The sequence below is a fragment of the Rhipicephalus sanguineus genome, chromosome 6, assembly GCF_013339695.2.
Source record: "Rhipicephalus sanguineus isolate Rsan-2018 chromosome 6, BIME_Rsan_1.4, whole genome shotgun sequence".
Taxonomy (NCBI): Eukaryota; Metazoa; Arthropoda; class Arachnida; order Ixodida; family Ixodidae; genus Rhipicephalus; species Rhipicephalus sanguineus.
Genome location: NC_051181.1, coordinates 157,345,572 through 157,368,492, shown reverse-complemented (window position 1 = coordinate 157,368,492; position 22,921 = coordinate 157,345,572). Strand labels below are relative to the sequence as shown.

The following is a 22,921-nucleotide window of genomic DNA, read 5'->3' as shown; positions in this document are numbered from 1 at the left end:
TATGTGCATTCTTAAAGCATCGACGCGAATGTATGTTGTGATGAGGTGATCACGAGCGATGACGACAGTCGCTGCTGAGGACGCGCATCTCGGAAGCCCAAGGCATATCCTCAGTGCTTGAGCTTGAATCGACTGGAGTACGCGTAAGTTTGTTCTTCGGGTCCTGCCCAGTACAGGTAAACTGTAGCGCATGAAGCCGAGGAAAAGTGCAGTATACAGTTGAAGCATCGCTCGTACAGATGCACCCCACGATTTTCCCGCAAGAAACCTTAGGACGTCTGTGATCATGGCAAGCTTCTTTTTCATGTAGGCGATCTGGGGGCTCCAGGACAAGTCGCGATCTATGATTACTCCAAGGAAACGGTGGGTCTTCACGTAGCTGATCGTGCGCCCATTGATTTTGATGACGTATGGGGTCATTACCTTGCGCGTAAACGCAACCACTGAGCATTTTTCAGACGACAGTTCCAGTCCCCGTCCTTGGAGGCATGGAGGAGGAGGCACACGAAAGCCAATGGACAGAAAACATTCTTCCGCGACTCGCTTCGTCGACATCTTTGTGACAGCGCTAACAAACAAACATTTGCGGCAAAAGCTTTTCTTTTTCTCTCTCCAAACTTGGAAGAGACGTCGCTGCTCGCAATGCCATAAAGCTTTCCGCAACCGTTGTCGTGGCCTTAGTTCGGGTCCCGCCGTTTTTTTTTTTTTTTTTTCGCAGACTAGATAATTCGCTGGCTCGGCGAAACGCGGAGGCGGCGGCGGTTGGAAAGAGTTGGCCCCGGCGGAAAGTGGCGCTCGCCACACAAAACGGCGAAGCGGCGACGGTTTCCAGGCGTTCAGGGGGCTCGCTTTGAAATGGATCGTGGCGCATCTTCTCGTACTCCGTACACTGCGGCGCTTCTTCATTTTTCCTTTTTTCGCGTGTCTGCTCTTTTACTTTTTTTTAATCTCTTGATGGCTCTCTCTGTGTTCACACTTTGCTGTCTTGAAATGTTCTTACCTACATGGTGGGTGGGCTTTCGCGAGCGAGATTCTTGCTTTCGAGAAAAAAAAAAATGTGCACACCTCGTTTCCTCTTCGCGAGGTGTCCTACCAAGTTGCTTCCTTCCGCCATACGTACGTTTCTCTTTTAGCTCCATTTTTTCCGCGCATTATTTCAGAATTTCTGACACTTGATAGTTACGTCCTGTGTTCCTTCTTCTTTCATTTGTACCGTCGTTTCTTAGCGAGATATGTGAACCGTAGTTCTCGCGTTGCATAAGAAACGCAAGAAAAGAAAAAAAAGATGGTAGATCGGCTTTCCGTTCCTGCGGCTGTTGTCATTTGTTTCGGCAGTTCCGGCATCAGTCAACGGGTAATCCCCGTCTCCAGCCAGCGTGTCGGTGGCTAACGCTAGCCTCCGTGGCGTATATAGCACGGTACGGTATAGCTACCTGCAGGCTGTAGTTTATGTCGTAATGCAATGCCTTCCTACTTATGGTATTTGTGGTACGTGTTTATTCTCGTCTTTTTTTTTTTCTTGCGCACTTTATTGTCTATATTAGCTTGTTATCTTCATCGTGAGGCGCGTGCACACGCTCTCGTGTGCTCATGCGTTTATGCGTGCGTGCGTTTGCGCGTATGTGTGTGTGCATTTCAGAGATAGATAGAAAGAGAGAGAAAGAAGGAATGAGCTGGTGTGTGAGTTATTCTAGGCTTGCGGTTACCTCGCGTTTCCCGTTCCCTTTGCCATATGGTCGTAACGTCATTCCTCAGTACACCTTGAGAATGGTCAAAGGGGCTCGTTTTCTCCTCTCCTTGACTTTCTACCTGAAGAACTTAACTTGCTACCTGAAAAAGAAAAATCAAGAAACCGAAGAACGCGCGCGCGCTTTCTTGCGCTCGTTTGGACGTTCTTTTGAACGCTTGTTTTTGGAGCTTCGCAAGTAGTGCTTTGAATTTCGGATCTTAGCGTTCGGCCGTGATGGAAGGCTAGCACTGGTCCGTGTTTCCTTTGTGCGCAAATGCCTGCTTTTCTTTCTTCTTTGATGTCCATGTAGAGTCGTAGACAATAAGCCGAACTCTTGAACTGTTTCCCAGTTTTTTATTTAACAGTACGGACGATGGCGGCACGTGGAACTAAAATATTGGCTTCAATTGATATATACATTCGCTTACTGATTGATTGATTGCTTGATTGATTGATTGATTGATTTTTCTATCTCACTGCGTATCCTTTCCCACATCAGTAGTCTTGATGTGGCGCTGCCAACTTCACAGGGGCTTGTTGGAAATTTTATTTTTACTTTTAGGCATCCTGTGACCGTCGTTCTCAAAATATCTTTAAAGTTGTGTAGCGACCTGTGTGTGCCTTAGCTGCGAAATTAGCAGTGAAATCTAGAAGCTTTTGCTTAAAGGAGATAATGAGCGTGATTAGTGGCAAGTGAACAAAAGAGAACAGGGAGAAAATAATATAGTGGCCCGCCATGATGAAGCGATTAAAACCACACAGGGAAGTTTTCCTCGCTATTAATTTAAACAAATAATTTCTTCTGTGAATCCGAGTGGGTAAAAGGTTGGGTGGTTATCGGTAATCTGGCGCTTGTCGTATGTATTTCCTTCTTCTTCTTTCTTTTTTTTTCTAGTGTCCAGTTCCTGCACTTGTTATGTTTGAGAAACAGGGCCTGTATTGAAGTCCTGTATTGAAGTTGCTGTTTCCAATTCAAGTTTTCTTGCGCGAAAGACATGCGAAAATTTGTGAGAAAAATAAGAAAACAAAATTGTCGCGAGTCAGCTGTAAGAAAAAAAAAGGAGAAAAGTTCGACGCCTTTCGCCCCTGTCTGTACTTTAGGCGATTTTGCTTCTGTCGCGCTGATCGCGGCAAGCAACGTCAAATCCGCGTCTCACCTGGCCTGTAGACATCCATTCCAGTTCAAAAAAGAACGCCGCACAAACGTCCTGCAAACACGACGCGGCCGCGTGAAGCTGTCTATACGCGTCGTGTTCGCGTGTAGTGGCGAGATAGCGCCGAGCATCTCGAACACCGTCGCACGAAATATTTCATAGCGCCGTTCCCGCTGCCGCTGCAAAATGACGACAAATGGAGCAGGATGTTCGTGCGCACTCCTCACCGTGTCGCGTGAAATCTGTGCAGCGCTGTCAGTGCTTCCAAACTTTGAACTTTCTCATTGATTTTTGAGGAGGTAGAGTTAGAGAATCCTACAAGACGCAGTGCAAGAACCGCACAAGCGTGCATACTGCTTTGCGCGATCGGCCTTTCTTTTCTGTTTTTTTGTAGCTTTTGCGCTGCTCTTCGAAACCGTACTTTTTACGCAGCTCGGGTCAACATGTTATGAAGTCGCGTGAGCCCTGTAACAGTATTCTTAACATGAAGTATGGTCTCGAAGACAGTAGAGGTGACGTCACAGCGATGTACTCGACTTGATAATTTAGGCGCTTTGTTTAGTGCTGGGGTGATTGTCCCGCATTCTGTTCGCACGAGCAATTATTAAACGGGCTTTAGAATGTGCAGTATGGGCGCTGCTGATCTCGTTCATGTTCTCCACTCTAGCTTCCTGCGCTCATCATGCGTCGCAGCTTTCAGCAGTACTGCATAGCTTTTATTTACTATGCATGGCTGTAATAAAACTGTTTCGTACTCCCTTTGTAGGCGCCGCGGGGATGCGAAATCGAAGAGGATGGGAAGCGTTGCTTGGAGCTCGCTGATTCTCGCTGTCGGCTAACGCGGTGTCTGAGTTTGGTGTAACACGTTTGGACAGGGCTCTCCGCAGAAAGACTGTGAACGTCGTTTCTTTTCAAGCATGTCGCCAGCAAGGGCACATCGACCCTGCGGTGCGTTGCCGTTGGCCCACTCCTGACAGCTTATTGTCCTTTCTTCCTGCTCTTGGAGACAAGTGAATCCTCGCGACGGTCGCGTTTTGCTTTGTGCGTATTAGGAATCGTTCAAGCTCGTGCGCCTTTCCATCACAACGCCCTCTTTTGCTTCGGCAGTCGCAGCTCGTTAGCAGCATTGAGTGCGGGAAACAGGTTTTCCCCTTTTATTTGCACTGACAAAGGGTCGCTTTTTATCGTTCGAATAGTATGAGCCTTGTCGGCTGTTATATGCTATGCAGTATTGTGCCAGGCAAAACGAGGTTGTCTGCCCCCTAAGATGCACTGAACGACGTTTCCGTTTTATTATTTTTTAAATGAAACTTGCTTTGTAGCATTTCCTTATACAACAGGGTCCGAATTCAGAACGCTTCTGCTTTGTACGTGGTCTTTGATGTTCGCCGATCGTCCAAGGCGTAAGCTAAGTCGTTTTAGTGAATACAGGCCCAGAAGGGCGTTTTCAGTTTGTGGCTTCGTTATGTAGCATCGCTCTTGTAAGATGTATTGTACTAGTTAACACGCTGACTATTCCTTTCACGGTGCTCGGCTGCTGATCAGAAAGACGCGGGTTCGATCGCGGCCGCGGCAGTCGCATTTTGATGGAGTTGAAATGCTAGAGGTCGTGCAATGGCCAGGTGGCCGAAACAATCGGGAGCCCTCCACTACGGCGTCTCTCATAGCCTGAGACGCTTTGGGACGTTAGACCTCATAAACCAACCAACCCAAGCTTATGGGTCGAAGTGGAGCCCATAAGCTTGGGCGCCACTTGGACGCTGCTTTGAAGCGGTGTGTATTATAGGAATCACTTCGTTCTCTTTTATGCACATCGTGAAGTGTGTTTGTGCTATTGTCGTTCGAGCAGCGTGTTTCCTTTCAGTATTGCGGTCACCGCAAATTCCTCTATCGCTCTCGTAAATATTCCACTAAACAACCTCTAAAAATACAAAGAATGAGCGCGTTGTTCTATCCTCGCGGTTCCCGTCTTTTGGGTACAATTCGTGACGCCAGCAGTCCGTTCACCTGACGTCAGGAGGAAATACACTCTCCATTGGTCCATATACAAGAAACATCAGTTGTGTGTTGCGTCAAACCTTCTTTGCTGTTTTGCCTTGTCTCGCCTGACTATTGTGCGCGATCACTATGTATATTCCTACACCGTGTGCGCGATGAACTGATTTCACTTTGTTTTGTGCGTTGTCGGCTGCGAAAGCGGAGATAACAGCGTGTAGCTGAAAAGCGCGAAATCATGATAGGTTCAACGCTTACTACTTACAGTGCCCACATGTTTTATGAAGAAATAAGCAGCGAGGATGAGATAGCATATGTAAGAAGGATAGTGAAGGCGACAAGGAAACCACTCTCTCGTCTTGGAACTCGGAGTGGTTTAGGGGCCCCTTAAGTGCCTTTAGATGGATTCGTTTGCTGCTCATGCACTACGGAAATGCGAACCAGAAAGCTTCGTTGACGTCTTTCGAGCCGCAATCTGGGGACGTTCTGACCAGGCATATATCGATCACGTCTCCTCTACCTCCACTCTCAGAACGGAGGGAGTCACAGGCCAAGAAGCTATCGCGGAGAAAGATGCCGAACGGGGCGTCGAAGTTTATTTTCTAGGGGGCTCGCGGTCTCCGTACTTCGCGGGCCGTCATCCATCGCCACTTTCTGCAGCCTCCCGAGCCTCGCGCGATGTAGTACACTTGCGTGGGTCCGCCATCTTTGTTCTTTTAACTCTTGCTCCCATCGGTAGACATGTGGAAGGGTAAAGATATTTCCTTCTCTCCCGCAAGGTATCTCTCTTTATGGATCTTTTTTTTTTGTCGATCTTTCCCACAACTTTCCGGTTCACGAAATAAATTGTCGCCGCTCTTTGCGGGAGTTCGCCCTTTCACTTCCGGGCGGACGTTTTCAGACGTAAATTTTCTCGTTTGGTCGTTGCCTTGTCAACTGATCGCGAAAGCGCACTCGTACGTGGATAAGATAGTGATTTAAGTTATGTGCTGTAGCAGTGTACGCATGGCGGTCGTGGCTTTTGAGTAGCTTCACGCGCTTTGTGTGTATATTTTTTCTTTTTGTGCTTCGACACGTGGTAGCTTTTCACCCGGAGTTGTCAGGAATATGAAGTAATTTCTGTAAACTCTACAAATTTTGTTTTATTCGTTGCTGCATGTCAAGAACAAGAGTGAGAGAGCATCGGGAGTAAAGGCGGGGAGAGTATAAAGCGAAGGAAATAGCGAAATCCGCGTGCTTGGAAGCAGGGGAGTGCTATAAAAGGTCACTCGTATCGGTGGTGTCCTGGAACTTGGACGCAGTGCGGGAATACTTAAAGCACACTTTATACTAATCACAACCTGTTTAATGTAGTTTATCTTATGCATACTTAATTTCGTGTCACTTACGTAGATTTACGTGGCTGTTTTTGCACTTATTTTACTATACTTTGCTCTCTTCACAGAACTCGAGACGCGCCCATCGTTAATACAATCTATGTATAGTATCCCGGACGGCAAATCACCGACTGAAACTGACGCTATTTCTCTGTGTTAGGTATTCCCATTCTTAATCATAGTCATTCACCTGTCCGCGCAGATTCGACAAGAGTTTGCAGTTCGTCCTCGGGTCTATAATTTAAGTAACCAGCGAAATGGTGAGTCGTAAATGCGAAAGTATTCACAATTGCGTTCCTAAAGATCATGGCAAACGAAATCGCTTTCTTAAACACGCTCTCAAAGTAGTAGCTCTAATCTCGCACTTTCGAAGTAATGGCATTCTTTAAACTCCGAGTACAACCCGATGCTCTGAATCATATTTGAATATGGCTTGTGCGGCCTTTGCATAAATTCTAGGGCTTGAGGATATACGTTCCTAGAACAATATCCTTTGAGAGCTGGCTGTCTCTGATGCTTCCTTTGAAGAAACCGAGGTCCCTGTCTACTGCTTTTAAACTGTATATTGTCGTACTTGAACTTTGTACACCGTAGTTGAACTAATCAAATCAAATCATATCAAATCAAATGTTTATTTCCACCGTGTGCAATCTTACAGATTGAGGACAACGAAAAAAAAAAAGCTGCCAATAGGCGGCTTGACTAGTCCGCAGCCCAACTAGTGGCCTGTCATGTTTTTTTTTTATTTCTTATCTAGTCTTCTTAGACTTTTGCCCATTGAGAAGCTAATGTGAAGCAGACATAGATCTCCCATAGGTTCTTCTTAACGTTTTTTTTTTTTTTTTTGCTGACGTAAAACTTGTGGTCAGTGACACTAGCCTGCTAGACGATACAGCTAGCGACTGTAAACCCGCATAGTGTCTCCCAGCTGTTAAAGCGCATTTATAAGGTGTCGTAAGCTTATAGAAGGTACGTACCGACCAGTTTGCAGAAGGGACGTGTCAGCGGCTCCCATGCGTGCCGCAGTGTCATGCCTTGCGCGCTGCTCTCCCTCTCCGCGTCCACGCATTCTGGCCGCATACTTCCCTTCTTTCTTCACTTTTGTCCGGCGATCCTTTTCTTCGCGAGCATCGCAGCTCCTATCGTTCTTTGTGCACCACGCATTGGCCGGTATATATCGGTGCCGCAGGCTATACGTCGTCTCGGTATCGGCTCCGCGAAGTTGCTCGGTCGATGGGCTTCCTTCCGTCCGCCGTTGATCTCACCGCCACGGGACCCGCCACACGCTTGTGTAGTTGGACTATAGCTTGTTGCTGTTTCTGCTCCTCTATTGTTCGTACGCTCGGGATGAAAAAGAGAGGAATGAAACGCTTACCTGTAACCAGGGTGTCGGAACCAAATGTTTTTCGTTTCGGTTTCAGTTTCGTTCCACCGCAAGCAGTTCCGTTCCGTTTCTGTTCCGGGGCGAAAAAGAAAGAATATTCCGTAACGGTTCATAACGGTTTTTATTTGTTATTTGTATGCAAAAATTTGAAGTTAAAGGAACGATAAAAAACACTGAATTTGTGGTATAATTACTTGCACTCCTCTTAAGAAAGTGAGACAGGGGTAAAACTCGTTCTTCAGAGCGGATGTAACCATACCACGAATTCCTACCAACTAACACAAACCAGTACCCTTCAAAGTCGTAGTAATTATTTTCTCAGAAGTCAATTACGAATATTTTGAGCAGGACAATGCTTTGCGTCAAGGGAGTGAGCATGATTTCGGAAGCAGCGCGTCATCGAGTGTGCTTTCTGATGTGCGAGACCGCTGTTCTGATAAAAGAAACTTTAGCGCCGAGAATGCCCTCTCCACGTTGGCCTCCGTGACTGGCACACGAAAGGCGTTAATATAAACTTATCTGGTTGCCACTGTTTTCGTTTGTCGCACAATTTCAACGCTGGAATTCTTGCCTGAGGTAGGCGCCAATACTATGCCCTGTTATATGCACTATTGCTCACGTTTCGTGACATCGGTTGTTCCGGATGGCCAAGTTTTCCCATGAACCGAAAAACGATAAGAAAATTTCGGTTTCGCTCCGGAACGAAATAATAAAGTTTCGGTTACGTTTTTGTTCCGGTCAAAAATATTGTCTTTTTTTTTTCGTTTTCGGTTTTCGTTTCGTTCCGACATACTGCCTGGAACAGAGCTGTTTGCTCAGCCACATCGTGTGCGAGGCTTATAGTACAAGGTTGTCTGGCTTTTCTTTCCTTTTACTCCCCACCGAGCGGTACCGAACGTGTACAAAAATACCGCGCATCTTGAAAAAAACGTATTCTTTTTTTATATGCTGAAGTCTAAATCATAGTCGGCGAGACAGCTGCAAAGTTGCCTCTTTTATATATATATATATATATATATATATATATATATATATATATATATATATATTATTATTATTATTATTATTATTATTATTATTATTATTATTATTATTAGAGGGAAAACGACGTCGTAAAGTGCTTTCTTAGGGATGACTTCTATACGGAAAGCCTTCATTCGCTATGTGCACTGAGTTAAGTGTCCTGTCTACATCTATCGGTGCACGTTAAAGAACCCCAGGTGGTCAAAATTTCCGGAGCCCTCCACTACGGCGTCTCTCATAATCATATCTTGGTTTTGGGACGTTAAACCCCAGATATTATTATTATTATTGTCTACATCTATCATTCATGAAATTACGCGCGCACGCTACGGCTTTCCGGCGCGAACATGATTGATGGACGTTTACTCCCGACTCCGTCCCGCCTCTGTGCTTCATTTCTTACGGAGGTGCCGGCCGGTGGCCGTGCTCTCTTCATTCTTGCCGATCGTTTCTTTCTTTTTGTGTGTCTGTGTTTCTCTTGTAAGATTCCTTCAACGATGAAAGTAAACACTGTCCCGTATTTTCTTAATGTTCCTTGCGCTGTAACTTTATCCTGACGCACTGCAGACTGTTTCGCTATTTTCTTTTCTGTAGCGCTATGGAGAGAGAGATGGAGAAGTAAGGAATGGTAGGGGGGTTCACCAGATGCACGTCCGGTTTGCTACCCTGCACTGCGGGAAGGAATAAAGGGGCGAAAAAAGAGGTGCGGACACCTCTGCATGCGACTCCTGCGGAACCGAAGAGACGATTGAACACGTCCTGTGCAGCTGCGCGCGCTATGACACCCAGCGATGCTCGCTTTGGATGTTTCTCTACCAACTGGACTAAAGGCCATTTTTTGCAGCCAAGATCCTTGGACGTGTGCGTCGAATGCGCAGAAGGGAAATGAAGGTTTAGAGCTGTGGAACTTACAGATGACGTTGGCCAGTGATTTACTCAAGTGGCAATCCTGATTTCACGTAAATGTGTAGCTCCATTGACCGGCGTCTAGCGTTTCATAATGTGAGAATTCATCGTCATCTCACCAATGTCGGTCATTCGCGGAACGCCGCGATCGCGGAGGTACGCGTTTAGAAGTTGTGATCGTTGACTGGCCTATACGCGGTCTCAGTAGTCCATAACGCCGAACGTTTTTCGTTACACGAAAGGGGTTAGAGGCGGGCAAGTACTCGCAGTGGGTCTTGGCTTCCGCGGCCTTGCACGCTTTTAGCTCAGCGAGGATATTCGACCTCTTCGTTCATAGCTGGATCCTCGATCGTGTCTGGTGGAGGTGAGCATGGCTGATCGCGGAGAAGAAACGAGGGTTGATTGAAACAAATGTACCTCGCAGAAGGAAACACCCGATACGTCGTTCGTCTTCCAGTCTAAATTCGCGCCGTTCCTTTTCCTTGTTCTTGAAGATTCCACTATCCAATATCGCTTCTCTTTTCTTGATGTTCGTCCGCACATCGCAGACCTGGGGTGGGTTGAACTAGGTGGCACATACACGGTTCTTCGCCTGTATTTGCACTGAATAAAACGAATGACCTTTCGCCCTGGGTTGAATCGTTCCGCAGGACGTTTTCTTACCTATTCGGCTTAATATTAAAAAAAATAATAATAAACTTGAAATATATTAGGACAAATGCGTTTGCCTATTCTGACTCGCTGATTTTGAAATACAAAATAAGAGTTTTGCGAAGATGTTGATTGGTACTTCTACTGAATGCAACTTATAGCTGGAGAGAGAGAGAAAGCTCTTTAATGAAAAACAGAGAATTCTGCCGGCGTATATGAAGGCGCCTACATGCTACCCTGTATAGGGGAAGGGGAAGAGAGGCCCTAGGAGGAGGAGGAGGAGGGCAAGGAAAAAAAAAGAGAAGGTAATATGATCGTGGTATGTACATGTCACAACGTAATGATGCTGATGTAAGTTACAGTTTATCGATTCCGGTAATATCCTCGAGGAACCGGAACAGAAATTTTAAAGTCTGACGTTTCTGAGAAGGAGAAGACGTAGGTCCAAGTATTTTCTCGTGATCTAGCGGTGCTTGGGAAGTTGAGCATATTCTACTGTGGAGAGAAGTTCTTTCTTCTCTGTATGCTTGGCAATCTAATAAAATGTGTTCTATTGATTCTAGAGCACCGCAGTTATCGCAGTATGGGTCAGTGGTCAAACCAATGCGGTACGTATAGCTATTGGCGAATGCTGCGTTGAGGCGAAGTCGATGGTAGAGTGTCTCAAGGTGACGGGGAAGTGATGCGGAAGTCTTGTTTTTAAGTCAGGGTCTATGGAGTGGAGAAAGAAGTCTTGAAGCGAAAGTTTCCATAATTGATGTCTCTCTCGGTGGGCGTACTGTCTTGCCATTGCTGACGCATCTGATTTAGCGAAGTATGTTCGCCGAATTTTCCTTAAATACATGTCTCTGCGTGCAGCTAGATCCGCTTTTTCATTTGCGTATATGCCGCAGTGTCCGGGAACCCACACTGAAACATGACACTGTGACCAGACACAGTGGCTATGTGGTGGATGTAACCAATGTCTCGGGTCACCGGATGTTGTTGACGAGCGGCGTTGATGTTTCTCATGCTTTGTAGGGCTGCTTTCGAATCCGTTAAAACGACCCATCGTCCAGGAGGTTGCCGCTGGATGTAAATAATGTCTTCCTTTATCGCATACAGTTCAGCTGACGTGCTTGTCGTTAGTAGTTCAAGACGGTAAGAGAAACATTGGTCAGTTGAAGATATGTATAAACCACATGATGAACTGTGGGCAGAGAGAGACCCGTCGGTATGGAGCGCATCACCTTCTCGTTATGTCACTCAGCAGAGGTTACAGAAACCGCTGTCAAACACCTCCCTCTATTTGACACACAGAGGTCTCCAAAAAAGAGCTTCGTCGCGACTTTCTCTCGGAAGAGCATGAACAAGGAGACCCATTAACAGTCAGTGGACGCGCTCTTCCTTATGTGCGACGCCAAAGGTTTCTCGGCGTAATCATTCAAAGAAGCCTGTCTTGGTCACCACAGGTGAACAAACTTTGTGCAAGGATTTCTGCAATCTCACAAGCACTCCGCTACATGGTAGGAACACGATGGGGTAGCGACTGCCACTCGATGATACTTCTACACAAAGCTTACGTCGACGGTATTTTGCGCTACAGCCTGCCAGTACTACAGCGAATATCGTTGACGAGCAAAAAGAAACTTGATACCGCACGTATAGCTGGAGCTTTCGGTTGATCCCGTACTGGGAGCGTGATCATTTCAGAGATGTCGACACATGGCTTTGCTCGCGTTCGACATAACATTGCGTCTACACAAAGGTATCAGTGAACGTGACGTTAAGGCAATTGTTGTATCGCTCGCTTTGGAACTGGCGTCGTAATCGCCGTTTGGATTTCTTCAGGTTTTCGCCAGGAGCGGTGGAGATATGACTGTTTGTTTTTGAGACCAGCGGTCGAGGCTTTTATTTTGGGCGAGTGTCCACTGCAGAGTTCGAACATCGTTACAGTGCGTCGAAGCCGCGTGCAGTGAAGTACAGGCCGGAACGGCAAAACTAAGAGGAAGAAAAAGGAAAGAAGAACTACGCCCGGTACAATTCATAGCGGTTGTTGCCGGACGTGTTACTATTAAATTTTTTTTTACAAATTTACAGTTTCACTGAATGTTGGTCTGTTTCCAATACTGGCGTTCAGGGTGAATTAATGTACGGTCGAACGTATGGTCAAGAAGGAAAGGAGAAAGATGTCCATACTGAAATGACACGAAAGGCAAAAGGCAAAAAGAGAAATCTCCAACCAGAAGGTTTATTTTAAATAACCCGACGTTTCGAAGCCTGACCGGCTTCTTCTTCAGGGGTGAGATGGCCCGAGGTGCACGGCGCTTATATGCGCTTTCTTGCCGACAGTTGCCGCAAGCCTTGACAATAGAGGGGGGGTAAGGTTCCCGTGATGCGGTTGATGTTTTCCGCTGTATTCTGTATATGCCACGACTCGAGGAGAAGCCGCCGGCGCCAACAGCTTTCCTGTTCCAGGATCACCGCATCGTCAGGACTAATGCGGTGGTCACATTTTTCGCAGTGTTCCGCTACTGCACTCCTTTCGCTGTTCAGCTGACGCAGATCGTTCTTATGCTGCCGCATCCTTTCGCGGAAGTTCTTTGTTTCCCCGACGTACGCGGCGGGGCAGTCTGAACACGAGATCCTATACACGACGCCCTGCGCTTTCTCCGCGGGCGCGCGGTCTTTGGGAAGGGGGAAAAAACGGCCGATGGTGGTGGTTGGCTTGTGTGACACGCCGACCCCCGCCTTTCCCAGAATGCGCGCTAATGTTTCGCTGGTTCCCGCGATGTAGGGAATCGGCACACGTCGTCGCTGAGGCGGCGCCGCTGGCTCTCTACCCCCACCGCCTTTACTCCTGCGCAGGGCCTTGCGAATGAACGCCTTTGTGTAGCCGTTGTCGCCGAGATCCCGGATTATTTTTCCTTTTTCTTCCTTCTGCCGTCGTGGAGACGAGCAGATTCTTTCGGCCCTTTTCACGAGGCTTCGTACAACGGAGAACTTGTGGCAGGCGGGGTGATTTGAGCTGAAGTGGAGGTAGCGTCCTGTGTGTGTTGGCTTCCTGAAGACAGAGAAAGAGAGGCTCTGACGTTGTCTTCTCAACAACACATCCAGGCACGGGAGGGTTGAATGGATCTCCATTTCCGCTGTGAACTGAATGTGGGGATCCACGGAGTTCAAACGGGCGAGCAGGTTGTTGGCCTCGCCGGATTTCACCACGCAGAAGCAATCATCTACGTAGCGAACAAACAACTTGGGCTTGGGGTCACACACGGCGAGCGCTCGCTTTTCGATGTCCTCCATTACGAGAGCTGCCACTGTTGCCGATATCGAGGCCCCCATGGCTGTCCCACTGGTCTGTCTGTAAAACACGTTGTTGAAAGAGAAATAAGTGCTTGAGAGGCAAAATTCCAACAGCTGGCATATCTGGTCTACCGAAAGTGGAGTTCGGTCGGTCAGGGTGGGGTCGTCTTCGAGGGCCCGGCGCGTCAGAGTCAGTGCGAGGGGCACGGGCACGCTGGTGAAAAGGGAAACCACGTCGAAAGACACCATGCGATCGGTTTCCTCAAGCACAACGTTGGACGCCAGTTCTACGAAATGCCCCGAGTGGCGGATGTATGTGTCCGTCTTCCCGGTCAGAGGCACGATTACCCTGTGAAGATAGGATGACAGAGCCCGTAGGGGGGAGCGGGTGAAGTCAACGATGGGTCGAAGAGGAATTCCCGATTTATGGACCTTTGGGAGGCCGTAGAAACTCGGGGCGGATCCGTTTCTGCAAATCAACTTCAGGTAGAGGTTTTTGAAATCGGGATGATTGGTGAAGATTTGCGATAAAAGTCTGTTCAGATTGGTTTGGGTTTGAGGAGTCGGATCTTTCTTGATCTTGGAGTAAGCCTCCCCGTTCAGAAGTTCTCCTGCCCTCTTCTCATAGTCAGCGCGATCCATGACGACCGTGCTGTTACCTTTGTCGGCCGGTAGGACTACGATGGTCTTGTCCTTCTTCAAATCTATGAGAGCCTTCCTCTCTTCGTCAGGAAGGTTGCTGCTTAGCCGAGCCGGTATCTTGGAAAGAACTTCTATTACCTTGAGACGGGTCTCATGACGGGCGCCGGCTTCAAGGTGTTGAATCCCGTCCTCGACTGCAGCGACCATCTTCGAGATAGGGGGAATGGCCGAGATGTTGAAACCATGTCCCTTGGCTAGTGCGGCTAACTCCGGGGTTGAGAGATGTCGGGATGAGAGGTTTGTCACGAAGGTGCTTGGGGGAATAGTCGCCGATTCCCGGTCCCGAAGTATGCTGCCCAGCTTCTTGTCTTGGGCTACCTTGTGTTTCTTGGCCTCGGTGGCAGCCGATTTCTTCGCAAAATCCTCCAGAGATGGCATTATATCGGGGATGCGGTGTTCCAGCTGGCGTCGGGCGAAGAAAAGGTCCAATTCTTTCTTCTTGATGGTCGCGTTGCACTCACGTATGCGTGCGGTGAGCAGACGTTGTTCAGTTTTCCTGATGATCTGGATGCCTTCAGATGAAGAAACTGGGCGTTTCAGACGTAGGCTGTGCGGGATGACGCCGTTCTCTTTGCACGTACGGTTGAAATCCAAGTGGGACTTGAACACCGCTATCCTTTCGACGATCCTGGTGAATCGCTTGGCAAGCTGCATGGTCTCTTGGCCAAAATCTCGACGTAATGAATTAAAGGTAAACATTCGGCAGAAGTCTGCCTGGTTGGGTGAAAGACTAAAGGCAAAAAGAGAAATCTCCAACCAGAAGGTTTATTTTAAATAACCCGACGTTTCGAAGCCTGACCGGCTTCTTCTTCAGGGGTGAGATGGCCCGAGGTGCACGGCGCTTATATGCGCTTTCTTGCCGACAGTTGCCGCAAGCCTTGACAATAGAGGGGGGGTAAGGTTCCCGTGGTGCGGTTGATGTTTTCCGCTGTATTCTGTATATGCCACGACTCGAGGAGAAGCCGCCGGCGCCAACAGCTTTCCTGTTCCAGGATCACCGCATCGTCAGGACTAATGCGGTGGTCCTGTAGATTTTTGTCACGTAGCCTATAGTTTCAGGTGTCGCACTGCCTGTTGGTTTTGACGTATTGAAGGTGTATTCATTGCTACATTTTAATTGGCGCGAGCATCTGCATAGACCTGGGCAAAACGTATCGTGCAGTAGCTATGCTTGAATTTTGATCCGTGTTCTTGTGAGCTCAACCTTGGCATCTTCAAATCTATAGAATATGTTGATTACTAACCGCCTATGTCTTTTACATTGTACCTTTTTTTTTCTGTGTACATTACATGTTCAGAAGAGGGTAAATTACAGCACAGTACAGCATGTGTCCAGACTATCGTTTTTGTCCTTCGTCTTTTGTCATTATGTATTTCCTTCTCGTTGCGTTCAGTTCCTCGCAGTCCTTAGTATTTTCTGTTGTGCGTCGTATCTGGGTTCTGCGTAAAAGACTTCTTATTTCTGGTGTGCACTCGTTTCGAAATGACCTTTCGTCTCCGGCATGACTTCGTTTTATTTTATTATTATTTTTCTCATATCCTTGATTGTCGTCTTGGTGCTTGAATTATTTAGCTTATCTCGATCTGGCGCGTGTTGTATATTGCCAGTTTAATGCTTGTTCGCCTATCCATAAGCTTCGCGAGTTTTGTGAACGCAGACCTGTTGGCACTCAGTCTACCTACGTAGCTGTAAGGAGCTTAACATTGTTTTCACGGGCGACTTGATATCAGCGAACGCGTAATTATGGGCGATATGCCTGGAAACTCTTAGCACTAGCCTTCTTCTTTGGTACTTGCGTTTCGCTTCAAGCCTTGCGCCTACAGTTTTTGTATTAATGAAAGTATTCAAGAAAGTCATGTTCAGAGTATCAAAAAAAAAAAAAAAAAAAAAGACAGGAGTCAGGGGTAGATGAAAGATTGTGATGAAAAATTCGTAAACAGAGGGTGTGCTGGAGCCCGCTGGGTGTGCTGGAACCAGCACACCCCCTTTTTACGAATTTTTCATGTTCAGAGTATGTATGAGCAGTCCCGTCGCTTCGTGCGGATAACTTGCCTTGCCTGTTTGTCGGTATGTGATGAAGCCTCGAAAGCGGAATGCGCTGGAGATATCATCGCTCTCGCTGTAAACGCCGAGAGCTTAGTTAGAAGCCCATTGTAACGGGCGCAGCACGGACGCTCCTTGTCGGCGCAGCTTAACGGCGAAAGACGGTGCCGCGGCTGTCGCTAATCTTTAAGTGCGCGCCTTTAGAGCGCTTGTTACGGCGAGGCCGTGTCGTACGCGAGACGCTTAGAGGTAGACTATCGTTCGAGCAGTTGCGCCGTTGTACCAACAGGGAGGAGATTAGATTACGCTGTCAGGCATTTGTGGAGTGCGGACGGTGTTTTCGAGAGAAGCTAAACTCGTTTCTATGTCTATGGTTTCTAAAGTTTTGTTTTTTTTTTCCTTAAGCTACCCTTTTTTCCCCTTCCCACCTTCTCTCTCTGACCAACGCGGTTGTTGACTTCTTCGTACAGAAAGCTTTTCTGGACGGACACGAAATATCGTCCGAGGAAGATCACAGAAGACTTCGAAATTGCGTTCGCTACGCCCTGCTGGTAAGTTCTCTTTGTCGACGTCGTGGTTGCGGTTAGCGTTTCTCTCTCTCTGTTTCGTCCTCGACTCGTCCTCGAATGTACTCCGACTGTTATTCGTGTATTATTTGTGAAACGGAAGCATTTCCCATGGCGCGCGTTTTGTTCGGGCGTTAGCGGCACGGTCGTTCTTTCTGAAGCCGCGTATCTGTTGCAACCGTTCTCCCAATTTCACCTACGGCGCTTCAAATCGAAGAGAATCGCTAGTAAAAGACACAGAACGGGATGCGTCGTGATGTTTTGTTGGTAATGCTGTGCCGTGGTGTATCCGGATTTTGTGCGTTGGTCTTGTGCCGCCTTTGTAATGAATGCATTCTGCCTTCGCCGCATGCATTTCTTAGTGGGTTACTGCACGTAACACAATTTTCGTTGGAGTTGTCATTGACACGATTTTCGCTGTCATTGGAGTTGTAATCATTTACACGAAATTGTATGAAGACCTGTATTTCTTTATTTAAATATTTCGTACTCCTCGCTATTGTTGCCTCCTTCTCGTAGACTCGCACCCAAACTTTTTTTTTTTATTGAGGGTAAGACACGGGGAAACTTTAATGGCGTATATTACGAAATTCGGTCGGTTGCTATGTGCCCGAAGGAAATGGATTTGTCAAATAGCCGACGGCAATTGAATCCGATCTGCAGCGCTGCCAGGGCCGTGCAGACGAAGGCTGAAGTCATCAAATAAAACACATTCTTGAAAGAAGCTCAACTTAGCAGAATCGGTCACCAAGATAAAGAAAAAATAAAGGCAGCGAATGGAGAAGATTCCGCGAAGGTAATCTAGTTAATTCTTCACCTTGATTTAAGTCGGCAGTGTATATGGGAACGGGAATGTGTTTTGGGTATCTTCAAAAACGGATTTTAAAGGAGCGTTGACGGAAAACTTTGAAACAAAGTTATCTTTGATAACGGCTTTACTCGCATAGAGTAGCGCTCCGTTGCTTTATTATTACTTTCTTTTTTTTTTTTCATAGTGCTGGTGATGACCTCGGGGTTTTTTGTTTAATTCCGGAATGAAGGTGTTACAGATGTTGCACTTGATTCCTTCACGACGGTATGCTTTATTGTGGTTTTTACTTGCTTTGTAAGAGCTTTCGAGAGGGTGAACAAAATTGTGTCACCGTTATTAGCTGTTGGCTTCGGTTGTTTTCTGTTTTATGTACAGTCAATTTAACTGTACATATATTAGAAAACGAACATACACACGATTAACAAACAAAACAATTCGTTTGCTGACGAGTAGCCGAGTTGGCGAGAAGTACGGAATGAATGCGGTGTGTTTTATAGATCGTTTATGGATCGTTTTTCTTTTTTCTTGGGTGATGTAAACATATCTCTCGTATGTGCTTAACCGTGTCGTAAATTGCGCTTCATGCTTTTATTCTTGCGCAATATTGTTGCCCTTTTCCGTCTCTCTCTCCTTCTCGTACCGTGGAACATTGAGGCTTTATGCAGCGATCTGACCCGGCTGGCGGCCGAAATCAATTCTGCAAAGTGGCTACCCGTTTTGTGTTACTCGCGCGTCGTGTTGTCGTTGCCTATCTGGCGCTGTTACACGAAACGTTTCGTTTTGCGCTTTGGTTCATAACGTTATCTGTTCGCCGTATTCGGTATTGTGTGTGTGTTTTTTTTTTTCATCTGGAGAGCTAACAAAATCTAGCGCTCTCATTAAATACGTGCAGTTTTGCGAAATCTCGTGCTTTCATTGCCTCGGCACTTTACGTAAACATACGTTCGCGATTTGCTTGCGGGCGCACGGCGATCAATCACGAGCGGTAATACTATGGCAAACAGCCTGCACCGCCACGCTAGTGGGCCACCAAGCACTGCAGATTGGCTTTTATCTTATATTTTTTTTTTCTCTCCAATACTGTTATGAATGACGCTCCGCCCTTCCGCGACGTCATTTCAAAACTTTTTACAGGTACTGGTCAATTATAAAGCGTCTTTTGCCTGCAGAAACGTATTCAATCTCGAAACTTGACAACATCGCCGTAAACAGGACGAACGCAAGAACAATATAGGCCAACATGTAATCGTGTTTGTGTAGTGTCGTATAGACCCTTTAATATTGTTACCTTCGCGTTCTGGGGCTGAAGTCACAAAACATTCCCCATTGGTCAGCCGGCTTCCCTAATGATATGTCCCACATCGTGATTGGCTCTTACTAAAAATTTTGGGCGTAAGACGTTACGGGCCGTGCAATTTATTACCTGCGTCAGCGGACGCCATTTACAAAGCTTCGACAGTGCTACATGGTTTGAGCTGGACAGTGGCACGTTTGAATGTTCCCGGCCGCTGTCCTCCTGTATTGTCCCGCGATAGTGGGCGTGCGGCCTCCGTTTTCTGGTTGTTTCGCTTCGACCCGTTTTCCGGTCGTTCATTCGTGGATTCTGCGCTCGCAGTCATAAATAATGGCCTGCACGCGGGGCCCACAACCGCAGCCTAAGGTTCAGAAAGAAGAGCGGCGAGTCACGTGGTCTCGATAGGGGACCCGCCAAGAACGGCGGCGGAAGCACGGAGGTGGAATAGGGCGCGCTTGTGCGTACGCACCTGTTCGGAGCGGAAGCATATCGTTTTTCATGAGCTGCTGTGCGCGATCGGACACTGTCGGATACAGCGCTGGCAAATGGTATGGGGGAACGACACTACTCGTGGCGCAGGCACGAGTACAGCGGTTCCTATTGATCGCCCACTTACTTGGGTTAGCAGTAGTTACCGCTAACCCCTGTTGAATTGGCGATGATCGTGTGGGAGTTGGTACTATACTAACGGTAATCGCGTACACACACACACACACACACACACACACACACACACACACACACACACACACACACACACACACACACACACACACACACACACACACACACACACACACACACACACACACACACACACACACACACACACACACACACACACACACACACACACACACACACACACACACACACACACACACACACACACACACACACACTAACACACACACACACACACACACACACACACACACACACACACACACACACACACACACACACACACACACACACACACACACACACAAAGACGAAGGACGAACGAAGTGCGCACGACATGCGCTTTCGCGAGCATCGTTTTAGTCCTTCGTCTTTTTTTTTCTTCACAGAAGACCACCATATTGATGCGATGACTTAGAAAGTTTACGTGCATACAGGTTGCCTTCTGGTTCTGTTCGGCCCCTTGCTCAGGGTATGAATATTCAACCGAGCATTTTTCAGGTTAAGTTCTCTATTACACTTCGGTCGTCATTGAGCATTTGCCAACCTGAACCCTTCCGAGAAGATAGTGAACGTTTTCAAGAAAAAAAAACAAAACAAAACAACAAAAGATCAGGAAGAGAGCATTTCCTCAAAGGCAGAAAAATTTGGAGGCCACTTTTCCAGAGGGCGGGAGCAGCACGAGCACGAATATATAAATCAAATACATCCGTACGTCGTGCAAATTACGCCGTGTTTAATGTGTAGATAAAGGCTTGTGCGTGCTTATAAATTGACCATCGCATTTCCCGCATTATCCGTAATTGCCCAAAGAAAAGGCCCGTACGATCTGATGGTCACAGCGCCCCGGCCAAATGGTGGAATACATTTTGTGCCATTGTCTTCGCTCCCTCTCTGGGCAAACGCGACGCGCCTCTTGTGTCTGGGGTTAAGCTTGCAGCAGCAGCTCGCCGAGTGAAGGGCGGGAAAGAGGAGACGTGTCGCTGGCTGGCGTGGTAGCGCCAGTGACCTGGCCGTCCAACCCCCCCCCCCCGCCCCCTCTATCACCCCGCCCTTTCTCCTGCCACTGGCGGCCCATGCGCTGGCTTTAGCCAAATTGCGACCGCGGCGCGATTTGTAGTCACGTCTCCCTGGGTCTTCTCCTTTGATGCTGACCCGAGGCTCACACGAGCGCACATCTAGCGGTTTCCTCTCGCGCGACTTTTTTCTTCTTTTTTTCTTCAATTTAGAAGTCTTTTTATCCTTCGTTTCGCAGGATTCGTTGATTCCCTGTCTCTTGTTGTCGGCATTTCTCGAGCATTTGTCGTTTTGTACGAGCGCGCATCAATTTGCGCTCGTGTCGTGTCGTGGTCGTGACCTAAGGGCCGGCTGCCGCGTTCTCTGCGGTTGCCTCCGTTTGAGCGAATTTGTTCGTGCTGTCTTTTTATTGTTGGTGGTGTTGCTATTTTGCGTGCGGGTGTGCGTGCCGCTTACATCGCGCACATGGTTGTGCGTGCGCATGTTTGGCGGGTGGTTGTTCTCGTGAGCACGTACTTTGAACGCTGTTTGTTGCTTTCATTTTTTTGTACAATTTAGTAAACGGGAAACGATGGGGCGGGGAGGGGGGGGGGCAAAGTATCTAACATCACTTTGACATCACTTTGCTCTCTTGCATTGTGTTTTCCCCGGGGACATTCTGATAGCAGCGATGTAGATTCATGTTTGCTGACTCTATAGTAGTCGTTCTTTCCATACACAGGCTTTTTATTTAATAAGTTAAATTCTGTTCTGCTCATTTGTACCTGTAGGCTGTGCAAGCAAAGTTCCTTTTGACGACAGTGAAGGAGTCATCATGTTTTATTCCGCTTAAAAAAAAGCAATGTAAAAAAGCTTGTGGCGTATTCCTCGCGATATTACACAGCACAAAAACGTCGTATGCTGAGACACAGTCAACATCATGGTTGCCCACCGCTAGGCCTAACTTTACGCCTAACGTAGAAAACACCCTATTGTATCAGAGCCTCTGATTGTTATCTGTGTGTGTGAACACTGAAAAATTTAGGAAATAATCCGGAGTCCCTTACTGCGGCGTGCCTCATAATCGTATCGTGGTTCCGGCTCGTAAAACCCCAGCAATCATTATTATTGATTTATCGGTCCTGACGAGTTCAGTTCCTGACACAGTTCAGTTACAGCTTTTCTAAATATACCTCAGACGCTTTGATGTTATTTATTTCTTAGCTTCCCGTACTCAGTATTTTCGTCGATTTATTCGAGTGCTTAGTGGCGATATTTGACAAAGATCTTCTCACTTCCTATTCTGCGCATTTCTGTGCCTTCGTATCTACATTTAAGAGATTAATTAATACACTCATTACGTGTTTTATCTCGGGTCCACTTCCCCTGACGCAATCATTTGAAAAAATGAAAAAATAATAACAGCCGAGCATGCGAAGTGTCTAATGAAACAAAAGCTACATCGGAACGAACTATGAGCAATCGGCACGGGGTCGGGTCGAAACAATGACGTCAGAAGGAGTCCTTTTAAAAGAGGAAAGTTCTGGCCATGGTTTCTTCTTCTTTATTATTTTATTTTTTTTTATTATTCTTTTTAACATTCGCGACTGGACCATAATCGGCTCTATGGCGAGACACTACTCCTCTTCCTTCCTCATTATTATTGTCATTATGACTGGCGCAGGGGCGCGCATGGGTCTCCCGTTTCTTTTCAAATCCGCGTCGAACCATTTTCGGCGTCTGCTAATGGAAAGCGGGAGAAGGAAGGCTGCTTGTCTTTTTTTATTAAGGCTGGGTCGCCGTCGACGAAAGGTCAGTAATTCTTCGGTGGCTTGGCGCGAAGTGCATTAGATTTCTCTCAAGACGTTATAAGAAATTCGTCGGTCCTTTTCGCCGGTTTTAATCGGACTATTTCTTTCCATTTTTTTTTATTACTGGTTCTTCGAGCTCTCTCGTTGCCAATCTTCCTGTAAGTGTCTGCGTAGACCTTCCACTATTCTACGAGAGAATCGCAAATGTCGCTTGCGCCAAAGCCACGAGAAAGGGGCCTTAACGATTTCGTTTTGTTTGTTTTTTGTTGCCGTCGTGGTCGATGTTGTTGTCGCGCATTGTCGTGTTCCGACTATTTCGGTGCGCTTCCTTTGTGGCGTTATCGCCGAATAGTGTTGTTTGAAACGCATTCGTCGGACTTGTAATGCTGCCCCAAAACGGCTGTATGCATTATAGCTTGTATATAGTCTAATAATAATAATAATAATAATAATAATAATAATAATAATAATAATAATAATAATAATAATAATAATAATAATAATAATAAT

General features: G+C 46.9%; 1 protein-coding gene across 4 annotated transcripts in view; it reads left to right on the top strand.

Annotated features, from left to right (window-relative positions):
• Positions 1-22,921, top strand: part of LOC119396853 (dystrophin) — a 296,880-nt gene that overhangs the window by 108,372 nt on the left and 165,587 nt on the right. For 3 of the 4 annotated variants that reach the window (XM_037664197.2, XM_049417259.1, XM_037664196.2), the window contains exon 15: positions 16,720-16,800. The exons of the other annotated variant lie outside the window; for it this stretch is intronic. In XM_037664197.2, coding sequence (XP_037520125.1) covers positions 16,720-16,800 — 81 coding nt within the window. The remainder of the gene's footprint in view (positions 1-16,719; positions 16,801-22,921) is intronic. 4 annotated transcript variants of the gene reach the window in all.